At 34.9% G+C, this 20553-nt stretch overlaps 1 protein-coding gene across 1 annotated transcript in view; it reads right to left on the reverse strand.

Annotated features, from left to right (window-relative positions):
• LOC112043835 (homeobox protein 10) overlaps positions 1 to 20098 on the reverse strand; it is a 75783-nt gene extending 55685 nt beyond the window's left edge. Inside the window, exons 1-2 of the mRNA XM_024079453.2 lie at positions 19834 to 20098; positions 9650 to 10610 (exon numbers count right to left, since the gene is read on the reverse strand). Coding sequence (XP_023935221.2) covers positions 9650 to 10475 — 826 coding nt within the window. The 5' untranslated portion in view covers positions 10476 to 10610; positions 19834 to 20098. The remainder of the gene's footprint in view (positions 1 to 9649; positions 10611 to 19833) is intronic.
• Between the last annotated feature and the right edge of the window lie 455 nt (positions 20099 to 20553).

Consider the following 20553-nt stretch of genomic DNA (forward strand, 5'->3'; position numbering starts at 1 on the left):
TTAATCGCAGATGTGACAGTGCTTTATTGTTTAATTCAAAGGTTTAATTACACTCGGTTAAGTCATTCACAGATTAGTATAGTATCTAAGTATATGCCCCGTCTATGCTACCAGCTTTGCAACTCGTAGAGCTATGTCTGTAACTTTGGTTCTTAGGATCTCCTCATTTATGATTCGATCATAAATGAGGAGATCCTAAGAATCCCCCGACTTTGAACATTCTTATGAGGTTCATAGTTAGCGACCAAATCTCAGATCCATGGGCAAAACAATACAATTATTTCAAGACTAACCTCATCAGACACTGAGAAATTCCAGACGAAAAATGTCTCTTAATTTAAATATGTAAACTCATTATCATATTGTGAACGGTCTAATTGCCGTGACTATAATAAAATGGTTACAGAACACCACATAAGAGTGTCCTTCGCGGAAGCAATTAAGGGATAACCCCCACAGACTACTCAAGCACATGGTGTTCGTATCCCATTGTTTATTCTATAAACACCATGAATGTTGACTCTCCGCTGCGGAGAAAGTAGATACGGTGTGTTTTTTCCACTGAACTATTAACGCATCCGTTTGATTATTTTAACACGATTTTTGTAAACCACACCTGCTGGTCTGATTCACTAATTTGATCTTTATTAACAACTTATTAAAATAATCATCAAATCCACTGAGAAATGTTATCTACATAGTATATGATTATATGATATCCACGAAGGGTTGTCAGTAGACACCGGGTGAGATTTGTTACTTAGAATCTCAATTTTGTGTATATCAACCAACATACGTCAAAGTTAGAGCAAACAAAACTATAAAAATAGTTTTGAAATGGATCAAAATTAAATGAGAAGAGAGGTTCTGAAACAAACTCTCGGCAAGAAACAGTAGTTAGTTAGTACACGTAGTATCGGACGCCATAGACGCAAAGTTCATAAATCATATTTTATTTTACAGTAATTTATATAATTTACTAAACTTTGATTAATAAAAATAAAGACTGAAATCGCCCGATTATAATTCTTTTGAAAATATGGAATAATTCAGTTAAATCCTTCTAATATTATAATCGCGAAAGTTTGTATGGATGTTTGGACATTTGTTACTCTTAACGCCGCTACTACTGAAGCGATTTGGCTGAAATTTGGAATGGAAATAGTTTTTACTCTGGATTACCACATAGGCCGGAAATATCCCGGAAAATCTATGGTTTCAGCGCGATTTGTGAAAAACTGAATTCCACGCGAACGAAGTTGCGGGCGTCCGCTAATAGTAGTAGTATTTTTCATAAGAATAGGTTTTTTCACCCATGTACGTTTTTAAACAAACATTAATACCTAGTTTCTTTTTTATTTGCCGGGCGCTTTCAGTATCTACTTTCAGTAACCAAACTCTAGCATCTTATAAGTAGTAGTTGTATAAGAAAAAACTAGGGCTTCTTTAAATATTTCTCCGAATAGGCTCATTTGATTACATGGTACGTCATGTCTGATGAGAAGGCAGCTTAAGAGTGAAAGAGTCAGCTATATTTCCGCTATAAATTTGCCAAAACCATTCTAACACCGGCTGCTTTTCATCTTTGAGCGTATAATCTGTGAAAGAAATTTATTCTTCCCCTGTTTTAGTGTCTTTTTTCGGTTTTAGTGTATTTAGTGTATCACGTGGTTTTAATTATTTATTACTAACAACTCGCCCTGACTTCACACGACATTTTAAATTAGTATAAAAACATCATGAATTATTTTCGTGTATTCAAGCTTGTTTTTTAAGATACATTTTCTTTGTAAGTAGGTGATGTTACAAAATGATGATCAACCTAAAGTTTAGCAGAATTTATTAAAGCAAAGTATTAACTACAATCTTCTTATGTACCTATGTAATTCTTTGTTTTATTCTTAAATTATTAAAAGTTCGTGGAAATGTAACGGGCATTATTTACTCCGGACAAAATAGAAATTCAATGTGTTGGGAATCTCTAACCATATCTAGAAATACTTTAAGTTACTATTATACTTCGTTTTTAAAAGAAATAGAAATAGTTTTGTGTTACAGAGACAACTTTAAGGGGGTAGGTATCTATATGAAGAAGTTTTTATGAAAGGTTTTTTTACGCGGACGTAGCCGCGGGTTGGCACTTATACTTAAGTACTCGTAAAAGCAAGTAATTTTACGAGTATACATAAGTAAGTATACTCATGTATACTTAAGTACTTTTACGAGTAAAAAAAGAAAATCACAAAACAAGTGCCGTCTTTGAATACTGAGAAATCTCTCGGGCCTAAGATAACACTAAGTCCACAGGGTTGCCGACCCTCTAAAAGTAGACCCATCACCCTAATCTCAAGTCACTGCAAGCTTTAATAGACTCCAATAAAACAAACATACAATTTGCCGTCTTCCAACAACCCTTATCTTCGATTTTCAACCTTATTTATATAGCTGTTGCGAATCTGATTGGTTTTATGAGCTGTTATTTGCGTCTGCTAAGTATAATTTGAACGTCCGAGCAATAAGCTATCGGAGTACAGCTGCGTCCAGGGTTGTCAACTCGCCAATTTATTTATAGACAATAAATTTATTCGGATTATTTCTGACGCGTTAATATGGGTTTGCGTCAATGACACTGCTGTAAATTGATGGTGATAAAATTAGGGCCGCTAATATGGCGCGTGCGCGTAGCTAACTAATTAATATTAATTGCTCTCTGCCGTAGAGGCTAATGCGTTTGAGATTTTAAAACGCTTTACGTGTGTCCACTTAATCTTTATGTTAAGTAGGTTTGGGTTTTGTTTTGTGGGTATAATCTACTCGTAGTTAATAGATTAATTCATTAGAAAATTGATGAAAAACTAGAGATAGAGTTGAAGCGTAGCAGAGTTTCAAATAGGTAGAATGACGTTGGCTATAACTAATTGAAATATAACTCCTAGAATCGGCTTAGTTAGAAGACTCTTCTACTAACTGTAACATCAGACTAGCTCCTTGGTTTTTAAAGATACTTAAGCAAATACGAGGTAAAAATGTATACCGAGATCATCAGAACGTCAAGAAATAATATGTACTTAAGTTTATTTAATAGTAGTATTTTCAGACTTATTTTACGTTACATCCAGTAACGTAGGCAGGCGGTCTACGATATACGGTCTGAATTCGCCTACTGACTGGCGTATAGACATAATACAGGGTATAGATGCGCTACTGGTGAATAACAAACCTAAAAATATATGTTATATACTCTTTAATTAACTAACTATACTTATAACCAATCAATCAATCAATTAATCAATATTCATTTATTTCAAATAGGCTTATTTTACAAGTTATTAATTAGTCGAAAACTTAAAATTAAAGTTACGAGGTTTTTTAAAGTCGCCTTGGTCCGAGAAGAGCTCAAAACAAACTCAGCCAGGTTTTTCCTTTCTTAGTTTATCACCATTTAACAATAGGTGTATATACGTAGCCTGTCATGTAGGTAATGCATTTCATTTCCAAGCAATTTTGTCGTTTACATAATCATTAACACTATAATACGACTTTTCCATCCATAAGCTTGCGTTTAATAAAAACTTTAAACTTATTGATAGACTTGCCAGTGGTTTCGTGTGGCAGTTTATTATAACCTTAAAAAAATTACTATTTTTTTGTAACCCAGTGTGGTGTGGACCTGATATAAAAGCCTGTACTTTAGAGTCAGAGTATCACAGCCCTGACATCCGATAGTATTTGCTACAAGTTTCGCGCAGTTAATTTGTCCAGCTTGTTTAGACTGAGTCGCGCACACTGCGTTTTATACTTAAGTGTGCAGCAGGAGTTAAATATAGACAATCGTTAATGGTATCTCCTTTAATTAGAATTAAAACTGTGAAATACACTTTCAAAACTGTGAGACAATTATTCTAATACTAGCGGCCTGGGACTTCATTCGAATGAAATAAAATTTTTCACAAATCCCTCGGAAACCATGGATTTTGTCGGAATTAAAAGTTCATGTATCCATTCCAAATTTCAGCCAAATCGCTTCAGTAGTGGCAGCGTAAAAGAGGAACAAACATACTTACACACAAACTTTCGCCTTTATAATAATAGTGTGATATATAAGTAAGCAAGTAGCTACTCGTAGAAGTGTTTGATAGTCTAGTCTAGTGGATAGCCAGTGCCGGATTAAGATCGCTTGATGTTCTAAGCAATGTTCTTCCGTGGGCCCCCCTATACGGAAAACCCGTCAATTTCAAGTTGTTATTAATATATTATGTTGTATGTGTGTTGTGTATGCTGTTACTAGCTGTTTATTAATTACGATCTCCGAGTGCTGACGACGAATGCCGGTGTGCGGAAAAATTCAATCGAGTTCATGTCACACTGTTAAGTTACATTAAGAAATGTTAGAAAAATTATATTTAAATAAATAATAAAATAAAAAGCGTGGATATTGAAATTGCTTTAATTTTCATGTACTCGTTTATTTGTCGATCGTCTCTTACTTGTTTGAGCTTTAGTGTTTTACTAGTAAAGCCCTTCCATTTGATACCCATATTGAAGAAGTTGGGAGAAAAAATGTAATATGCTATTTTGTGTTGGCGACCATCTTGGATTTAAAAATCATATATAATCGTTTAATACGCGTATATTGGCAGTTATGACAAAATATATTGTCCACCACCATTTTGTGTCGGCGGTTATATTGGACCAATTTTCATCAAACATAAACTTTCGACTTTCGCCTTTCAAACAAAAAAAGAACCAAATCATAATCGGTTCATCCGTTCGGAAGCTACGATGCCAGACACAGACACACTCATCAAAATGAGGCAGGTTTGGCCCCACAGTCTCTTAGTCCATAATAGCCAACCTACAATTTCGATTCGACTCTTCGCGACACCCGCACACTGTATGATGACATCGCCATTAAACGCGACAATAAAGCCAGTCCCAAACATCACAATAAAAGATAAGTCGCTAACAATAAAGCGAGTTAAGGCCGTTTCACACTCACATTATACAGTAGTGACTGTTTTGTTTGTCTAGTTTAATTTATACTACGAAACAGGTCCAAGCTTAGAGCCCCAGATTCACCATTACTATGATTTAATGGCTCACAAAAAAAAACCTAGTGTTAAAGAGAACAAATCTGGAGCTTTGACCCACCACGCTTTTCAAAAGGAAAAAATGGAACCCTGAGGATAACGTTGTTGTCTGTCCGTCTAACGTGCGGTATTGCGTTGAAATGAAAACCATATACTCACTCTACTACAATCCCTAGAACCTGTGAATAATATCAAACTTCTAAGTAAACTGAAAAAAGTAACACGTTTGTCGTCAGAGCTGCTTAATCATTCTTTCTATTTATTACCTACACCATTTTTTAGGCAAAGTGTAAAGCTAAAATAATGATGATAATCCTGCAGTTTTTACATTAACTCTGCGATATCTGGGTGCCCCGATCAATTTTTACAAACGCATGCACTGAGGAATTAGTGTGAAACGTCTCTTATAGCCACAAGTCTGAGCGACGATGAAATAGCGTAGAGCTTTAAACGACCAATCAATAAAACTAATTATGCCGCATAAACAATTCTCTTCAAACAAACCATGCTGCACTAGTGATGTGCCTGACGAGTGTCGAGTCCCCATCTATTGAAACAAACAAAGATTTTGTATTTTTTGTTGTTAGTTCGTTTTATTGAATCTTTTCTATATAACGATTTAACAAAACCGCGTTTATCTGGTAACTTCCAAACTACTTTTATAAAAAGCAACTATGTTTTATGCACTATGGTCAGGTTTAATTTCAATATGTATGTAGTAAAATAGTATAGATTATTGTTTTTAATAAATAAATAAATAAAAAGTGAAACAATCAATTCAAACTGGCAATTACTAGAAAAGTTGCGAATTATATGAACCTCTCAGAAGAGAAACTAAACTTTATTTGATTTTGAATTGCGGCATGTACCTATTATGCTATCGTTTGAATATTATGACATTCTAGTATTATATATAAATTATATATATTATAGATAAACTAAATGTCTAACAATTTTTAATTTTTTTTTTAAGTAAGCTTGTAATAACTTTACAAGCTTACTTAAAAAACCTTGTAAAATCAGCACTACTAGATTTAAAACATTTCAAGTCCTTCGTGTTTAAGACCATTAGGTGTATGGTGGCTGTGGGTCAACATACTTTGATGCCGATCACTTGACCCTTTTTCGAGCATTTAAGCATTAAATTACAGACGTTTAAGGCATATTATAATCATTATCAGATTACACTCTCATAATCTTTGTTCCAAAATGTAAATTTTATCAAAATTCATCTTGCGAATGACGCGTCTCGTCACTAAATGTTTATTTTTAAATTTTTTTTTAAATAATTACGTGCTTATGTAAATTTACAAGCATTCATAGACTGTTTTTCTTAAGTGCTAAATAGAAGATTTCATTAATCATTTGCTATTCGCAGTATGGCTGTGCGTTGATTATGTCAGCTATTCAGTTTTAAAAATGTAGATATACGTATAAATAATTAACTTAACAATAAAATTCTAGACAATATTTTTAAATAACTTTAATAAAACACACTTCTTACAACTTCATATTGAAGTCAATATTAAAATCAAATTAATTTATTTTAAATGAACAACATGGAAAGTCAAGTCTGTCAGTGAATAGTTACGGTGATCTACGTAACTGTATGAAACTTAGCAATTGGTCCACCTTGGTAAAGAGCAATCTTTTATGTGCAGTAGACAGCAATTACATGAATTCCAATTTCCAACATCGATATCGACAGGTGAAGATACCGCAGTGACATCCCTAGTCCACATGCATCCAGTGTACATTAATATCATTACGCGGCCAAAAATACAAGAGCAGCACATCGAGCTCTTTCGACTAATTGATTGTGATTTACAACTTCTCCGGTTTATAGCACATCAACGTTTAAATCCACTAAGACATAAATCAATACCACTGCTATAGAAAAAGTGGCTCTGTAATTAAAGCAATACGTCACATTTTAAATTGAAGATGTTTTAGAGATACGTTGGAATGGACGAGAGGGTTCTATGGTGACCTCCCAGCCACAAGGTTCGTGGAATGATTTGTTTATTTGTGAGCGTGTGTGGGATTTTTTGATGATTATATCGTTTACTTGGGGTGTAATTGTTTGGAGCGAACTTTTTTTGGATAATATAGACAAGGGCTTTGTAATGAAGACAAGGGCCTAAAGAGAGTGACAATGCTAGAATAGTAATTTCCAAAAATTCATAAGGAGTTCTGATTATTTACCGTATAATATCTGTGATTCTTACTCTGCATCATGCCGTAATGTTTAATCATTTACGTACGTACGTATGGTTGAGTGGTTACGTAAATGGCTGAAACCTATGAACAGACTTCGGTCAAATCAGAAAATATAAAACCTTGAATTAACCTTTCTACAGCTGACGATCAAACCCAGCACAGTACAGTATCACGTGACTTTTAGCCGTTTTTATACATATATAAAAAAAATTAGTACAGTCTCAGTTGTAAGCTATTTTTAGTCGAAAAATAGCTTACGATAGTCGAATTCAGGACCGATTTCTCAACGGTTCAAGCTGACTATGTTCAGTGTGCTAAGATGTCGAATGCCAACGTATCCAATGAACTACTACTCCGGGCTAAAAAAAATTACTAAACATTTTTTAGAAGAAAGAAAAGCTCAGCATTTTATAGCCTGACCCAGGACTCGAACCGTGATCCCAAGACTAAGAAACTATTGAATCGACTAATGGTCCAAGATCCGACATAATTAATATATACTCTCATCTGTTATTTATTTGGGATGAGAAATAAATAATACAAAAAAAAATTACCGTATATTTCATACAACATCTAGGAAACCGTGAACTAGATCAAAGGCAACTTAATACAGTAAAATTAAGCATAAAATGATTTGACATATTAGACAACTAAATAACTGATGAGGGTATTTGTTCATTAATTAATTGTTTATATCTCGCAATTCCATAGTTGCTGTGTGAAAGCAGGCAATTTTAACGTTTTCAATTCTGTTGGGTATATTATTTTAACTAGTATGCGATTTTTATTAATTAGGCAAAGAAGGAAGTGGATTTAATAAATTGAATAAAACACGCGGGAACCATGGACTTTTCGAGATGAAAAGTAACCTATGTGTTAATTCATAGTAAAATCTATTCCATTTCAAATTTCAGCCAAATCGTTTCAGTCGCCGCAGCATAAAGGAGGAACAAACATACTTACACACACACAAACTTTTAGCTGTATAATGTATAATTAAGTGTGATATGTCAATGTGAAAATTTTCTATAATTTATTTCTTATCCCAAATAAATGACAGATGAGGGTATATATCCTTATGCCGGATCTTGTACTATAAATAATTTTGGTAGATCTAACGTATTACTACTAAACAGTATTTCCAATGACCAATTGACCGTAATTGTGAAGCATACACTGTTCTACGAGGTTTATTTATACGACCGCTATAAAGCGACGGACGTCCAATCGATGACCTATTAAGTGCTTATAGCTTTATTCGAGTCGATTTAATCGGTTCAAACGATCGAGTTAATAAGTATTGCGATTTACATCAAAGCGGATGCGTTTAAGCGAAACCATGTTTATTTATGTATACGTTATGCCAGCGAAGTTTGAGTGCCCACTGTTTATTAAGTCTACCGTAGCATACATTGCGTGACGAATATGTATTTTAGATATAGATGCTCTAAGATAGGCTCCAATCGGCAATCTATACTTGGAAATTGACGTGTGATTTTTATAAAGAACAATAATATAATTACTGTTGCTTGCTGATTAACTACAGTCAGTACTTCATGACGGAATTATGAAAAAACATTTCGCGATAGGGATGATGATGATCATTGGTCATCCCTAAAACTTCAAAAAATTCTTCAGAATAAAATATTAACCCGGATGGGAACTTAGTGGTTCAACTTCCGTCGGTTACGGTAGTTATTAACATCTGATAGGTAGTGGTCGTTAAAGCCCACCAACCAGCATTGAAGCAGCGTAGTGGAACTAAGCTCCATATACCCTGTACTATAAGGACTAAAGCCACTAAAATAGGCTAATAATGATGATGTCGTCGTCTATTGAAACGTCATTCTAGTTAACAGATGCCTTCTTTCATTTGCTCTGGCCATCAGGTTGACCTCTTAGCTTTTTCTTTCTACTTTTCCTACCGCAATAAACATTATATTAACAGTAGTAAATATTGCATTGTGCAGATGCAGTACCTACTCATTGCATTTTCTTTGATTAATATGATAAGACAAATTTATTGCGATTCCACTAGGAATTTCATGAATGCCAAGCTTTGAATGTTAACGATAATTGTGAAGGTAAATATGCGAACAAAATGTAAGTGAGACAAATTATACTTAAAGACAAAAAATGCCTAAATGTTTCATGCGCGTAGTGCCCGTTGCTGTGAGAATACGGGGGTATATTTTACATGACACTTACAAGAAACGTGGCTTTCTATTAGCAAAAGGATTTTTTAAAGACGATTCAGTAGATCCAGAGATTACTTTACGTACAACTTACAAAGTTTACATCTTTATGATATTAGTGTAGATACATATAAGAGTACATACCTCTGTTAAACTTATCTTCGTCCCCAGCAGGGCTCCACGCTGGCGAATCCTTGGGCTTGGGCACGGAAAGATTCAGCGGCTGCTCGTCACTCTTGAAGGGGTACACTTTGTCATAATCACTGTTACTAGTTCTAACACCGCGTTGCAGCAACTGCTCTTGCAGCTTATTCTTTTGCACACTGAGACTAACCTTCCTCTCCGTCATATCCCTCGGCACTTGTGTACTCTTCTCTTTATAGTTAAAAGTCTTTTTGATCGCAAAATTTCGCTTCACATTCATTAATTGACTCACCGTCGACCGTTGCTCTTTCACCTCTCCAGATATACCTAAAATGTATTCTATGGTGTGAGGTGTAGGCTTTTTGGGAGGTTTGCCATAAACGTGCGGATGCCATGACGGTTCGCCGCTTTCTTCTCTATCACTGTTTAAATTACTGTTCTCTTCTTGTATGGCACTCTCTTCTACACATCTTTCTAACTGGTTTCTATTTATATAGGAATCGTGTGTACTTTCATCGCATCTATCATCAATATTCGTATCATCTGTAACATCGTCAGCGATGACCAGTTCTTCCTCTTTATCGTCCTCATCGACGTTGATATTTTCATCTCTCTCATCTCTTTCGTCTCTACCTTCGAGAGATAACCTATCTACGTCATCTCCATAGTACTCCGTGTAGTTATCAGCGGAATAGCTGTGAGATATCAACCTATCGGCTTGCGTAATTAAGCTCGGCGTCACGTAATTCGACACGACAGTTTGCATCTCTCCAGTGTCTTTAGTGTGTATCGGTTTTCCGTCTTGTTCTGCGTTCATGTGTATCATTTAATCGCGAATTTTACGAGAATAGTCGCGCATGTTTGTTTTTATGATTGAATTAACGTTTAATAGCCCCCGCGGGGTCGAGTGGTCGGCGTTTGATGTCGGATGCTGCTTTGAAGTCCCGCGTTCTGCCGCTTCCTGTAACAAACGGACGGTTTGAGTCTAATTGAGTGAGTAAGCTCTTATTGACTAGGGCTGCGTTGGTCTATTTTGGTTTAATGCGTTCTGCGTTTTATTGTGATCCTATTCGTGGACAATATTGATCGTTGGAGGTAAATTAAGTTACAATAAGACAAACTTACTTGGAGTTTGTTTTATTTGGTTGTTTATTATGAGGATAACTTTAAATTGACCTTATTCGTCTCGTCTATTATTACTTGATCTGTCGATTTTATTAATTATTATCTCATTATTTTAATATTAATATCCCGGTTTGCGTTTCAATGCTACTTTAAGAACATACCTCTACCTACCATTAACAAGTTGGACTGATTCAAATTAATTGGAGACCTATTCGTACTTTTTGTTGTCCATCCTTAAGGCTCATAGGGAAGACGGCTTTAACTCAAAGAGGAGCTGGAACACCAGACCAGGGAATCAAAGTTTCCCCCCGTGGACTTAGCCAGGTGAGGAGGCTTACTCGAGATTCATACCCACTCTACGACACCTTTAAACCGAGTATGACTCACACATCACCGTATATGTAGAGACAACAATTCAGCAAAATTTCATATCATTACTATCAATTGCTTAAGAACATAAAGGTAAAACGACAAAAAAAACGGTTATTTATATAGAAGAAATTAATCCTATTTCTCTTTGTATTGAGCCACAATATAAAAGTCTCTCTTCACTTCCCTAATCCCTGTTTTCGTTCACAAACGTGCCCTATCTGGCGCAGCTCATTGCTCACGTAATATTCACCCCTCGAATTGTCCGCGATTCACCCCCGACCATCCCTTTGTACAGGGCTATCAATGGGCAAATTAAAATAATTACACCAACTTAAATATTTTTTATTTTGAACTAGCAGATCTAACAGACTTGTCCTGTTCAAAATGTGTTTATTGCAGCTATGAAAAACGAGTTAATTACGATAAATTGATTTTCGTGACCTTTATTTATCCTTGAAAAACTTACGACGCTTACACATTTTATGATACTTTTGAGACGGCTTCAGAACATCAATATTTTTTTTATTTTTTATTCTTTACAAGTTAGCCCTTGACTACAATCTCACCTGATGGTAAGTGATGATGCAATCTAAGATGGAAACGGGCTAACTTGTTAGGAGGAGGATGAAATCTACACTCCTTTCGGTTTCTACAAAAAAAAACAACAATTCTACAATTATTTACCTATGTATTTGTTTATTTATCGCGCATACACTTAAAATGAATATTTTTACGAGTTTTCAGCTTATTATCTCTCGTTCTGAGGTTGACCTCTTTATTTTCCTTATTTGGCAAGCCTATGATAGAGAAAGCATGTAAAACATTATTAATATAAAGATGATAAAATATCTCACGTCCTAATATCATAAAGAACAACCTATCTACTATATCTACTATTAGTAAATACCTCGTCAAAATGGCAATGATAAAAACCTGCCAAAAATAATTGTAACAAAACAAAACGCGCATTTCATGAACAATTAAGTTATCGAATCAAGAATTCTATTTTCTGCAAAACTACATCATGATGTAATAAACAATCGAATCATTTTTATGTTTCAACCGACGAAAAAATACTGGTCTAATTTAAATCGATTATTTCAAGTTAGTGGCAGCCCTGTTGTACATGTTGTACGCTCACCGCACGCACACAAACACACAATATCATAACTGAGTGCTGATTGATTTTTATTGGCGATGTAGGGCTGGCTCAATGGTTTTTACAACTATTACCTACATTTTACAATTCAGGTGGGAATTATCATATGCGGAATTAAAATATAACTTTACTAAGGCTCTTTCCGCACTTTATTCGAGAATTCTCGATAGAATTTGTGTTTGGCTATGGTTTAAATTGAACCTTAATAGAACTCAGAACTTATTAGCTAATATTACACCTATAGCCGAAGACAAGAGTCTTAGAAGAATGCGTTGCCAATGACGACCAACGGATCGGTCGGTCGGGACTCATTAAGAATGCTGAAAGTCATTCAGCGGGCGATGGAGCGAGCGATCTTGAAAAATCATAATTTCATCATATTATCAGCTATTATGGAACGAAACACGAAAGATGTGAGCTCTAAATTCATCTATATCTCTGTCTGCCTTACGGCTACCCATTAGGCGCGAACTTTGCTATCCCGGTTTGCAATACTAGTGCTGAAAATCATATTTTCTTCAATAGCGCTAGACTGAATCGCAGTTTGAGTTTAAAATTCATCTGTATCTCTCTTTGTCTAATACGAATACCCAAACAACGATTCATTAGACGTGAGCTTAATCAGATGCCCCAGTTTGCACTACTAGTGCTAAAAAATCATATTTTCTTCTATAGCGCAATTCTGAAACGCAGTTTGAGTTTCGAATACATCTATATCTTTCTCTAAGTAAAACGACTATTCTACGCGCGTTTAATCACATGCCGGTTTGCGTCACTGGATTCAGGGTTAAAAAATGATAATTTAATCGGTTTCCTGTAGCAACCCTAGTAGAGCTTAATTGAAACAAAGCCCGCTGTCAACCATCATATCGCAGTGGGCACATTCTCGTACGAGCGCTAACGATCGCCTGCACAGTGCACTACACGCGGACACTGTTGGAATCCTCGACACGAGAGAATGCCATGTCAATTTGTATCGAAACCATTTTACATATTCGAAACGGCTGTATTCAATGAAAGAATTGCATTTATAGGATAGAAGCAAAATTTGCGGAAGTTCATCATGATTATATAATGATTTATTTATTTTGCTATCATCGTGCAATTGCACGTTGTAGAGTCAACATCTCCTGAGGATGCTCCGGATTCGGGGTGAAACGTACGTAGAGAGTATTTTGTCGGACCTGGGTGACGTCGTCGCATGGGTTCGACGACTTTTCACGGATGATAGCAAAATAAATAAAATCATTATAAAGAATTGCATTTTTTACATAATTACAATGATCTAGTTACTCTGATAATAGCAAAACAAAACAAGTTGTTTGATAGTTGAGCCTGGGAGAGTCAACATTTTATAAAAGTTAAAAGTTTCCATGCATTAAACCATGCTTAGAGCCGTGATAGCCCAGAGGATAAGACCTCTGCCTCCGATTCTGGAGGGTGTAGGTTCGAATCCGGTCCGGGGCATGCGTCTCCAAGTTCTCAGTTCAAAGTTCAGCTTCTCTCAAACGGTGAACGAAAACATCGTAAGGAAACCTGCACACCAGAGAATTTTCTTAATTCTCTATGTGTATGAAGTCTGCCAATCCATATTGGGCCAGCGTGGTGGACTATTGGCCTAACCCCTTGCATTCTGAGAGGAGACTCGAGATCAGCAGTGAGCCGAATATGGTTTGATAATGATGATGATACCATACTTAGTTAGTTAACTATGGAGTTTCACCGTGATGGAGGTAGGTTTCAAGGGTCTAATCTCTCAATATGTAAAACGTGTTTTTTTACAGGATATCAATAGTAATGATTTCCGCAGTCATCAGTAACTATACATTCGCTACCTTTTTCTAGAGACTAAATCTTTAATCGTGTTTTTCACGAATCTATGTGACTTGCGACTGGAAAAATGATTTGTCATATTATAATTTAAATTAGAAATATATTAAACAAAAATATATGCTTTGTACTTTGACAGTTGAAGGTCTAGAAGTTCCCTTTACTTTTGACTCGAATATATTCAAGTTGTAGGTGGTAGAGAAAACAGAAGCTGAATAAGTGAATAGCTCATAGTGTGAATCAAGAATGAGGAACTAAAATGTTTTTTACGCATCGATTACTTTAGGACACATAACCCAGTCCTATAAGATTAACCAATCATAATATAAGCCTGAAATTCTTAAGTGAAAAGAAGGAACTAGATTGAAAATTTGTCTGAGTCTCTCTAATAAAATTGTGTTTGTAACTGACAGGCAACCTTTGAGTAAATGCTCAAAAATTCTGAATTTAATTTTGTAATCGCACTTACAGGGTCTAGTTAACCCCCTATAATTGGGAATAGAATAATTTAATGGCTAATAGTTATAGAAAAATTGGATAGACACAAATGCAAAACAACTTAATAAATGGCAAATCTAGTAAGTTGTACGGTTACTGCGATCTATGTAAACGGAACCAAAGAGAATATTACAATTTACCTTCCAGCCATAACATATCAGATCGGTAGTCAATAAAGCCATAGAGATGTATCTATGGCTAGATTGTAATATTAATCGATACGGCCGTACAATGTTGCGGAAATCCTTACCCGACGTGTGTGGGCCCTTTGATATTACCGACCAAGTTTTACATAACGCCAGGAATCTAATGCTGAACGAAAATCCACCTTAACCCGTGGAAATAGAGTGGTGTAAGTTAAATTGGGAAGCAAATTAGTTTTGATGTGATAATAATTTTAATAGACGACGACGGAAGTCGCGAGTAGCGAATCAAAACGTGGTATCATGACAGTTTTCAAAGCTTTAGGTTTAATAGTTACATTTCCTGGATTATGTGTGTTTTTTATTTATAATCTGCTCTTTGATTTTCGTTATTTACACGTCGTTTGGTTTTGGGAACAGGATATCTGGTCGGAGATCTTAGATTGCGTGGTGACATGATGGCAACTAAATTATTGTTTTAATTAATTACTATTGCGGTATTTCAAAGTGTTAGCTCGTCATCGATTGAGATGATTATGCGGATAATTTATTCGAGTTTTAATACATTAGAACCTAACTTGAATTAACCAACTGTCTGCCTTGAAGGGAGATGCAAGAAATTGAGCTATAGAGTTTTGATTTTGCGAGGGCTTTTCACTTATTAGGGCATATTTTTAAGGATATAGTTAAGTCAACCGAAAGATAAAGTTGAGTCAACCGATATTGTTCCGATAGTCGTTTCAGTCAATGGTCTTATGGCGAAAAGCTACGATCAACACCTTAAAAGATTTCGTTTGGCTGTTGGATCAAGGGTTCAACACAGAAGGTTGTAATCCTTGAGACAGCGCTTATTGTGAACGTTCCTCGCCCTGGAGCCCTGACCGCCGTTAGCTTGAGCACTCATAAACCTTCACCAATAAATGTTATGGAAAATAACAAGTTGCTTAAATGGGGGAAGATTTTTCCTTTTGCTTTTTGAAAATCTGTCATTTGAGTTTATACGAAATCGCAGGTGTATGCTAGTTTACCGATTGCCTTTATCCCCGTGACGTATTTAATTCTTGTTAACAATACGCAATTAATCCCTCTAATGTAGCCATGTAATTAATATGAAATGTTCCGATAAGATTAACAATTAATTAATAGCGATTAACTGTACCAAACAAGGCACTTATCTTTTCTACGCCTAATTTATTATACAAATGTTTTCTTTATATAAATGACATGGCCATTTACAATATTTCAAAAATTGAAAACAAATGATTTTTTTTATAAAATAGCTGATCTGGGTAAACGACATGCCTACCTAATAAATACATCCATTAAACAGATGGGTGAAGGTCGTTTCTAATAGATCTTGAACTATATTACTAGTTTAAGGGATCAAACCCATGATCTCTCAGTGATGAGTCCGTTTAACAGCAGAGGAAAATGTAGTTGATGATTCAAACACAGATTAAAGAATAATAGGCAGATAGAGCGTACAGAACACGGCAGAACAGGGATGCATACAAAAACGAATTCAATTTCGAGTAAAGTTTCAACATTATTCAAGAAAAATTACGTCTTAAGTTTTTAAATATTTTAAAAATCTGTTCATAAAAACAAAAAAAATATGATGCAGTATTTTTTAATGGCAATTTTTGATTATTATGATATCGATTTACGTAATTGTTGTTAGTGTTAAATCTTGAAATACAAATTATGAAAAAAGCTTGTATATGCGGATATCAAGGAGACGCGTGACGTTTTTTTTTATTGGTTTCACCGACCTCACCGCACTGCTTGTATAGACTCATTCTGTATCATTCTTTATTCTGTGGTTCAAATAAGTTAAATTGATTTATCAGCAATTCAAACTACCTGACCTACAGTTTTAATAAGTGTCAGCTGACAGCGCACTTCCATTGACGTCATGATATTGTCTCACACAATAAGGTCGCGGCATGATTCGATTACGCGACAATTGCTTTAATTTTCGAAACAATTGATTAATTAACCGATCATGTCTGATAAACTACGACAAAAGTTACATGTATGTCGGTGTTATCTAATTAAAGTTTGATAGGAAAAATTTTATAGTTTGTACTAATTGAACGAAAACCTGCCGTACCCAGACATGCTTGGATATGATTGCACTATATAACTGTTTATTTAAATATTGTTAAATGGTGATAAATAAAGCCTGGCCTGTTTTGTTGTGGGCTCGTACCTAGGAGCTGTTTAAGCGAATTTTATTTCCAAGCTTTTTTATTTATAGTACTAATATTATAAGAGGCAAATTTTATCTTTATCTGTATTTTTAGAGGTAAACCCTGAAAATTCTTCCAGTAATTCTTTCCCGTAAGAATACACGTATAAAATATAGCCCATGGCACTCATAAATTAGGATATTAGTAAAATCAATTCAGATGTTCCTAAGATTACCCCCTACAATACCAAAAAATGTATATTTTTAAAATATTAGTATAGATGAACACTACAATAGAAAGTTTCTATATAATATTGCGTTTACCACTAGAATAAATAATTATGTCAAAAACTATTTTTGTAGTTGAAAGTTTGGACTCCTGAAACCTGCTACCTTCCAAAACCATAATGCCGCTTTAACTCCACAATTGGTTACCATATTTATGATAGCAGGAGTTGTCTATTTCTCGCAAGCTCAGACGAATTACCATAAAACCTGCCTCCCTAGACGTTATCCCTCTGTCAAAAGTTTATGATTACGAATTTTAACAAAGTGAAACATCGATTGAATCGATCATTAATTGATAGATTGAATCGATGTTTCATGGTGTTAACATTACATGTGTGTGTATTACGATTTATATTTATTGGTGTTAAATATTTTCAATGAGTGGGCTTACCTCGACCCTCTCAAAAAACGACAGACTATTTTGTTGGTGAATATGAGATACAAGTCTATAGGTCTGAGATCGCTAGTTATTAAATATAATTTTGTATTATTTGGTAGCTTACTGAGCAGGCTTTTTACCACCTACAGTTGAAGAATTATAAGATATAGACGAACAAGATGTTAAGCAACTTTTGCTAGTTTGAAGTAAAAGAACACTTCAAAAAATTGTTTATAAATTGAATGGTTTTCTTGATTTAAATAATTACAATACTAGTTAAATCTGTGTTGTTAACTTAATTGCTTGTTAAATTAAGAAATGAAAAATTTAAAATTGCACTTCTGAAGAGGTAACAAATTATTTGAACTGACAAAAAAATCTTCGAGCAAGAATGAATTAAGTTTTTATTGTAAACTAGCGGACGCACGTGAAAGTCGATGTAAACTTTCAACTACTCCTACCCTACCCCCTACCCTACCTTACCCTACCCATTAAGGCTACACACGCGACGGAAGCTTAAAAAATGGAGTAACTTCTCCCGTTTTCCCAACATTTCCCTTCACTGCCCTGCTCCTATTGATTGTAGCGTGATGAGAAGTATACTATAACCTGCACAGAAGTATGAAGAATAATTGTACCTAGTTTCGTTAAAATCCGTCGGTTAGTTTTTGTTTCTATAACGAACATACAGACAGACGAAAATTTTGCTGATTGCATTTTTGGCATCAGTATCGATCACTAATCACCCCCTGATAGTTATTTTGGAAATATATTTCATGTACTGAATTAACCTCTCTACCTACAGATTTATTATAAGTATAGATAAGCAATAAACAAGTCTCGTTGGTTCGCCTATCTGGTTTCTGGTATAATTCTGGGTAGGCGGGCTATGAGAGACAAAATTTTTTTTCTTCTTAGAATTTTCAGTTAAAAATTCTCAAATGTGTTGGGAAATTGGTGTTGTTACACTCCCGTGCCTCAAAGAGTAAGTGCCAAAGTGTCGGTCCAAGTTATTATCATTAGTATCTGATAGTGGTTGTTAATTAATTTAGCATTATCAGCCTATTAAGCCTGCCAACCCTCATTGGGGTATCGTGGTGGGTCTAAGCTCCATATCCCCTCTCCTATAAGGAGGGAAACCTGGCCCTAATATAAAATTATAACGATGATAGAATAAAGAAAGTCTCATGAGAAAGGAAAATTTAAAATATATAGATAATGAAAACACAAATAGGTAGGTACTAGTTACATTAAATTTTAAACCTACTTCATTTTGCAAATATGTATTATAGGTACGATTATATATTATTAGGTATTTATCTAACTATATTTTGTTATTTTATTTGAGCGTAAGTAGGTACTTATATCTTTATGCATTTATTTTACAAGATTTTAAAAAGAACGCTTATTCAGTTTAGATTTCCTGAAAAACGTTTTTCTTGGAAGATTTATACTGTGTAGTGTAATAGTCTTTGTGTATTTAATTATTAGTTTATTTAGTCGGTACGTATAAGTTTGGTTCAAGTATTTCTTCGGTTATTATTACGTTTATAATTAACTAACCGACGCCACGCGGTTTTACCTGCGTAGTTCCCGTCCCCGTAAGAATACGGTGATAAAATATAGCCTATGACACTCACTAATAAATGGTTTTCTAATGATAAACGAATTTTCAAAATCGGTTCAGTAGATACAGAGATACATACCCCCTAGACACAAACTTTACCTCTTTATTATATTAAATATAGATAATTTATAAACCTACTTAGAGGTTTATAAAATACCGAAAGGGATTACCGATATCAACCTACCTAAGGTCGCGTTTAATCTTTTATAATTCCTAACCATTCAACAATAATCAATCAATTTGATTACTCGATAAACGCTGTTTGCGACCAATATCTCTCTTCCAACGATCATTTTATTAGATAAAAAATATAATTAAGAATCTATTGTGTACAAAACAATAAACATGTATAATTTACCTGAATTTACTTGTAAATTAAATAAATAATTAATTAAGTAAAATTATAAAATATAAAGCACTATAATCTACTATTTAAATATAAAAAAGTTAATTTAAAACAAGTAGTTAAGTTTGATAAATATATCTATGAAAGTTTTAAAGAACAAAAAATTAATGTCTTAATTTATATCTGTTGCCTATAAAAAACCTAATCTAATATATGGATTACTCACCCGACCGGTCCTGTATCCGTATCCAATCACATTACACCAAAAAAGAACCCAATTATAAAAGGTCACAGATTAAGAAACGTTTAAAAACAATCAATGATAATAATCACGTCAATTAATCGTTTCCGAACGTACTCGTAATGTCAACGCATTGTGGCGGGAACAATGGCCGTTCACGGAACCGCTCGCGAGCGAAAGTAAACGAGCGAATAAGCGGCGAGCGTGTGTGTGAGCGCGCTTGTGTGAGCGACAGAGCTGTTAACGCGACGATCCTCACAGTTAGACTAACTCACATCCAAATCGCTTAATTTTATGAGTTGTTGCCTTCTCCACCCCTCGGTGCGGTGCCTGACGTAACATTTGCGCGACGTTCCGTTTATAGCTGCGGACATTTAAGTGATAGTTACGGAAATAAATAATCAGTGTGTATTGTTAACTAGATTTGGGCTTCGCTATGATTGTCAATGTCGATTTTATTAACCAATTTTATGCGAAAAAGGCATCTAATATATATTTTTCTATCTGAAAGTAGCGAACACCCGCGACTTCGTCCGCCCTTAGACCTCCTTAATCCGACTCTTTCGCAAAATCCGTTCTTACCTGACGTCTACTGACTGTAAACTACCTCCCTGCAAAATTTCAACTTTGTGCGTCAAGCTGTTTTAGAGATTTTGTGATTTTGCTCATTTTTCTTTATTTATTCCTTTTGTAATCGTTCCATGA

The sequence above is a fragment of the Bicyclus anynana genome, chromosome 22 (genome assembly GCF_947172395.1).
Source record: "Bicyclus anynana chromosome 22, ilBicAnyn1.1, whole genome shotgun sequence".
Lineage (NCBI taxonomy): Eukaryota > Metazoa > Arthropoda > Insecta > Lepidoptera > Nymphalidae > Bicyclus > Bicyclus anynana.